Source organism: Ammospiza caudacuta, chromosome 12, assembly GCF_027887145.1.
Source record: "Ammospiza caudacuta isolate bAmmCau1 chromosome 12, bAmmCau1.pri, whole genome shotgun sequence".
Taxonomy (NCBI): domain Eukaryota; kingdom Metazoa; phylum Chordata; class Aves; order Passeriformes; family Passerellidae; genus Ammospiza; species Ammospiza caudacuta.
In genome coordinates, this window is record NC_080604.1 from 3389900 (window position 1) to 3396519 (window position 6620).

General features: G+C 43.7%; 1 protein-coding gene across 1 annotated transcript; it reads left to right on the forward strand.

Moving 5' to 3' along the window:
- Nucleotides 1-1256: 1256 nt before the first annotated feature.
- On the forward strand, nucleotides 1257-3743 carry GP9 (glycoprotein IX platelet). Its single transcript, XM_058813102.1, has 2 exons — nucleotides 1257-1342; nucleotides 2645-3743. Exon 2 carries the CDS (start codon nucleotides 2651-2653, stop codon nucleotides 3245-3247), a length of 597 nt encoding a protein of 198 aa, XP_058669085.1. The 5' UTR covers nucleotides 1257-1342; nucleotides 2645-2650; the 3' UTR covers nucleotides 3248-3743.
- Nucleotides 3744-6620: the final 2877 nt, after the last annotated feature.

Below are 6620 nucleotides of genomic sequence, written 5' to 3' on the forward strand. Positions count from 1 at the left end.
GGAATCATCTCCTCATCTCATTGAAAAGATCAAAATTCTGACAGGCTCTGAAGTGTTTTTGTCTTTTCCCCCTGGCACTGTCTGAATTGCCTTTTCAAATGCTAAAGAGCAGAGATACACAGTAAAGCATTTTCTTAAGGAAATTCTTAACAAAGTTCCAGCTCCTGGTAACTCATTAGACCTAATGAAGAAAAGTCCTTTAAAAATAAGTAAAAATTAGACATGAAGAATTGCTGCCAGGATAATTTATACACCAGAAATTTCCTTTCCTCCCAGGAGCAGCCAGTTATAAAGAAAGGACAGCTCAAAACCACAGGTCTGCTGCACATCTGCAGCATGAAACCCTCACCCGGGCCTCGTTTCCAAAAGCAGAACAGAGCTCCAAGCCTGTCCCCAAACCAACACTGCCCAGAACTGGCCTGAATGGAACAGCAGACCCACAACCAGCTGGGTTTCCAAGTGCCAGCTGCCATCAGAATTCTTGTGGGCTCATGGCTGGTACCTAAAGCAAAGGAAAACTTACATCCAAACCTTTGCACACACAATGAAATTGAAAAGTAAATTCTGTTTTTGCTTTCCCTTCACACAGACATGGCATTCTGTGTTCAGATGAACAGATACATGTGTATTACAAACTTGTGTCACCCTAATTTACTGGCTTTGCAGGGAAATACACACAGGTATTTCAGAAACCTTCCTTTCACTAGTTTGAGTTATCATTTTTGAACATGAGTTACCCAAAATAAACACTATATTTTGGGTGACTTCAACACAATTTCATCTCTTTCAATTCCATGTCATTAATATTTCCTTTCTCTGTTCCTGTCTTTCTCTATCCCTTAATGATGTCACCTGCCTACCATGGTTATTTTGATGTTATGGTGTCCTTTTATAAGTTTTATTGAATGGTGAAAAGGCAGATATTAAACAAACTTGGCTGAATAATACAGAAAAACTCAATTTCACAGGCAAACTTCATTTCCTTCATATGCTGGGGCTTGTGTGTCTCAGCAGCTCAGGCCCAAAATAACTTTTATACCTGGAGATTTTCTGGAGATAAAAAAACCCCACAAATTTCAGATGAGTTTTTCCAGATTCTGTCAGATGCAATAGGAAAAATACATTAGGAACAAAACAAGAATCCCAAAGCATTTCCTCTTGCCTGCAGCAAGCACCAGACCCACCCCAAGCACTTGATGCCACAGCACAACCATAAATAGCAGCTCTGGGCTGCTGCCCCATCCTGCACAGGAAAAGCTGCCCTGCCACACTTCCCTGGGACTCTGAGCACTCAGCCTGCCCTGCCAGCCCCACTGCAGCACGGGGACAGGGGCCAGACAGGGTAAGTGTCAGCCAGCACCTCCCCAGCTCTCCCTTCTGCATTTCTGACACAGTTCTGGTTTCTCTTTGAGTTTGGGTTTCTTGCTGCTTCTATATTTAATCAGAAGACATCATCTTCTTTTCCATAAATAACAATTAACTTCTTTTAGCCAGCTGTCATAGTCTGTCCTTCTGAGACGTTTACTTTGGGAAAAAGAGCTCTGGTAGTTTTCTTGAAAAATCACAGATGAGTATCTGGGTTCAGAGCAAAAATACCCAGTCCTAGATTTCAGTTTATCTTAATGGCTGCAATAGGCTTTAAGGGTGAACAAACCAAAATGTAGTGTATGTACCAATGTCAAAACTGGTTAATGAACCATTCTAGCAAAAAAAACCTGGGGGTGGGGAGCTGGGTGGAAGCACAATACAGAAGGTAAACGATGACTATCATGAGCAGAGTTAAGTCTGGGCAGTCATAGAGGAACATGTGGAAAAGAGAATAAGCAACAGGTGGCACAGGACACAAAGAGGAACCACAGGGTATTTGTCAACTCACTGACAAATACACAGGAGATGGGTAAGATGAGTATTTCAGCTTCAGAAAGAAAGAAGATTTTCAGACATTTACAATTATTCAATCCCTTAAGCTTCAGTTTGAAAACTAGTTTAAACACACAATTGTAACTCTAGATCTATGACAATATGAAAGCAGAATAGAAACCTTTACCTAAAACTAAACTGGTTTTCCCCATCAACTCCTGGTGATGTTCTGGCCCAGAATTTCGATCAATAATATTTTTTGTACAATTATGAAGGGAAAACAATGAACCAGAGAGGAAAAGGAAGAACTGTGCTCTGTCTTCAGTGTTTGTGCTGAAGTTGGGGAGAGTGATTCTGTGGGACGTACAGAAAGCTAAACATTTGTCATAGTTGAGACAGAGACAATACAAAGCAACACACTCCATTTCCAGAAGGCTTCAAACCCTGTTTTAATTCTAGCATGCAGGCTTGTTCTACATTCTTATAAAGCTCATAAGTTTACACTTCACTCACTGGTCATGAGAGACAAGCCAAGTGTTTATCGGAATAACCAGTTACAGGTTTCACTTATCTTTCTTTCTTTCTTGGCTTCTATGACAACAACCTTGGTAGGGAATTCTTTCAGGGGTAAACATGGATCCTCTTGTCAAACTTTTCTCGATGGCTCACAGAGGTCACTGTAAAACCTCTTCCACAAAGATTTTATTCCAGAAACCTAAACCTGGGCGACTAATAACCGCTATAGAACCACGCTAACAAACCTCACTTCTTGTTGTTTGTGCAGCTGGAGATGGAGCTGCTGGCCGTGCTGGGCTGTGCCCTGCTGCTCCCCACGGTGCTGGGGGAGGATTGTCCATCCCAGTGCAGCTGCTGGTCCCTGGGGGAGCCCTGGGGGACAGGGGTGGACTGCAGCTCTCGGGGGCTGCGCGCCCTGCCCGCCCTGCCCCGCCTGACCCGCATCCTGCACCTGCACAACAACAGCCTGGCCTCCATCCCCGCCGGGGCCCTGGACAGCCTGGGCCACCTGCAGGAGCTGCGGCTGTGGGACAACCCCTGGCACTGTGACTGTCACATCCTGTACCTGAAGCTGTGGCTGCAGGATTTCTCCGTGCCCGCGCTCGCCCGGCTGCACTGCGCCAGCCCCGCTCCGCTCAGGATGAAGCCCCTGGGGCAGCTGACTGGGAATGACCTGGGTGTCTGTGCCAGGCTTCTCCCGACCAAGTGTCTCCAGTTCTTCTGGAGAGACCTCTTTTTAATTGCTGGAGCAGTAATTACCCTCCTTCTAGTGGCGTGGGCTCTGAAGCTCTCCAAAAAGCTGGTGTGCCAGCTCCACCTCGGGAGCCGGCGGCTGAGGAGGAGCATCCCCAAAACCCACAAGGTACTGTGAGCTCTTCCCTGCCCTGGGAAAGAAACTCCAAACTCCTCCACAACAAAAAAGCACTGGCAGCACTGGTTTGAATAGTCAGTGCTAAAAAAGCCCAAAGTCTGGGTTCTCAGGAGAGCTGGATTTAATTTTTGTCCAAAAAGAAGCTTGGTGAAGTTTGGACAGACAACTTCTGTTGCAGACATCTTTCAGGAAAAATCCTTTCCTTAGGATTTTTCCTCCTGAGAAGCTAAGAGGCCTCAAGAACAAAATGTAAACAATTGTTATCTGCTGCTGTGGAATGCAACAGGTGCATCTGTGATTGGTCTCATGTGGTTGTTTGTAATTAATGGCCAATCACAGTCAGCTGGCTCGGGCTCTCTGTCCAAGCCACAAACCTTTGTTATAATTCCTTTCTATTCTTATCTTAGCCAGCCTTCTGATGAAACCTTTTCTTCTATTCTTTTAGTATAGTTTTAATGTAATATATATAATAAAATAATAAATCAGCCTTCTGAAACACGGAGTCAGATCCTAGTCTCTTCCCTCATCCAAGAACCCCTGTGAACACCGTCACAAACTTCCACCCTGCCGCCATCTGCTCATGTGAAGAGCAGATTCCACATTTTTAAAAATCATTTAACTTTCTGTTTTCCCACTGAACTCTCAGTTCTTATAGAAAGAAGATTTACACCTCTACACTTGTTAATAAATGGAGATGAACACCAATTGTATTATTTTAACAACTCTTTTCTCACTGTGAGTTTACAACCCATCAGTGTCTCTCGGTGTCCCAGGGGGCCTGGCAGGACCGTTCCTGTGTGCAGGAAAACTCACCCCTCTTCCTTAGGTTCAGGAGCTTCAAAAGCACCCAGATTACACAGAACAGACACTGAATGCATCCCTGATTGAATGCAGTTAAAGACGGACTGGGAATGACAATATAATCAGCAAAAAATTTAAATCTTCTGGAATTTCCTGGAGGGTGAACAATAATAAAGCATTCTGTGTGGAACTGAAATAATGGATGCTTATTGAACATTCATATTGACCCAAATTTGATCTCTTTCATGATTCTAAATATTTCTGATTAAATTTCTAACATATTTCCAGAACTTGTCCTTTGGAAATAATTTTAGAATATTTCCCCTGTACTGAGCTTTTCAGTGTTTTAAAAGACAACAAGCACTCTGTACAAATGCAGAATATTACAGAAGAAATGCACTCTGCCATCTCTCATGGAATTTCCTACATCACATTTTTTGTTTCCCCAAAATGAAATAAATCATTCACACTAAAAGCTTATCACTCTCTTCTGTGCCTATAAACTAGATATGCATGGAATAGTGAACTGCTTTACTACATGGCTTCAATAGTACAAATATTTTTAAAATGAGCAATTAGTGAACATTTCTGCTTACACCAACCAACACATCAAATAAGGTGCACAGAATACACAGGATGAACAGGAAAAGAATAATTGAGAGAACTTTTCTGTCCTTCTAAGAGGAAAGAGGAGGGAATCTCTTCCATGGCAGTAGTTCACATTCTACCAAAACAGCCTTGCATTTATAACTTTTCATCCATTTGGGGTTTATCTGGGAAAAGAACCCTCTGCAAAGGGGACAGCTGGAACTAACTGAGGGTCAAAAGCAACACTCAGTGTTTATCTGGCAGGGCCACTGTGTCATGCTTAGCCACAAACTCCATCAAACTGCATAAATAACACCACAGCTGCTAACAACGTGCAAAGGCAGGAAAATATGTCGGCTATCAAAATGAAACACGCAGGCAGCACTCCCAAAATGGGTTTGGGACACCCCAGAAACTGTCACTGCATCCTTCCTGCCTGCAAGGGGCAAACTGGTGGTGGCTGTATCTGCTGGCACAGTCTGGGAACACAGGTGTGACTGCTGGGATGATTAAAATAAAATAAAATAAAATAAAATAAAATAAAATAAAATAAAATAAAATAAAATAAAATAAAATAAAATAAAATAAAATAAAATAAAATAAAATGAGGTTTGCTTCCACAGTGGGCAGGACAAGTCATCAGAGTCCGCATTATTGACCAAAACCTCACAGTAGCACACAGAGAAGGTTTGTGTGAATAGCAATTCTGGATGAACAGCAATTCTGTGTAGACTGAAACTCAGTTAAGGTATTTAATTGAGGAATATTTGCAGGTTTCATTTATTAAATAGCACAGTATGTGAATCACCTTTTTGCCTATAAATTCTCTATATTTTGTTAACACTGGAGCAAACAGCATTGCTCAAGCTGAACTTGCTTTCCTTCTGCCAGGCTTTAATTAGAGTTTATTCCAGGTTTTAGCTCATGCACCAGGGCAGTTTGCAAGGCTCCATCATCACAAAACACTGCTCTCCTCTGTGCTACAGGGCCACCATCCTGACAGAACGTGGTTATTATGATTAATATGATCATTAATGTGTTAACAGCCAGATCTGGAGCTCCCTGGAGCACAAGGCAGCTCATTCCCAAAGAACCACCCTGCCTCAGCTCAGAGCAGGCTGAATAAAACAGCCCCAGCTCTGCACAATGGAATAAAACAGCCCAGCCAATGGAATAAAACAGCCCCAGCTCTGCACAATGAAATAAAACAGCCCAGCTAATGGAATAAAACAGCCCCAGCTCTGCCCAGTGGAATAAACCAGCCCAGCCAATAGAATAAAACAGCCCAGCTTTGCCCAATGAAACAAAACAGCCCAGTCAATGGAATAAAACATCCCAGCTCTGCCCAATATAAAAAAACAGCCCAGCTCTGCCCAATGGAATAAAAGTGGCTCTGCCCAATGAAATAAAACATCCCAGCTCTGCCCCATGGAATAAACCAGCCAAACTCTGCCCAGTTAAATAAAACAGCTCAGCTGTGCCCAATGGGATAAAAGTGGCTCTGCCCCATGGAATAAAACATCCCAGCTCTGCCCAGTGATATAAAAGTGGCTCTGCCCAGTGAAATAAACCAGCCCAGCTCTGCTCTATGGAATTATGCCCAATAAATTAAAACATCCCAACTCTGCCCAATGCAATAAACCAGCCCAGCTCAGCCCCATGGAATAGAAGTGTCTCTGCCCTGTGGAGCTCTCTGGTTTGCAGCACTGATGTTGCTCCTCTGGGTGCAGCCACTCTGGGGCTGCCTGCTGCAGTCAGCTACAAACACTCTTTTCTGCACCAGAACTGAAAGAATTGAAGCACTTCTGCTTGTTTATAGGACAGAAGGATTTCCAAATCCAGAAAGAAAGCAGCAGCAGCTGCTGCTGCGGCCACTGGAGCTCCTGGGAGAGCACAGCAGGAGCAGGGGAGCCTGGGGAGGAGCAGCCCAAAAGGTGCCAAGGGTGGAGCTGAGCAAGTGGGGAAAACAGTGGCATTGCCATGG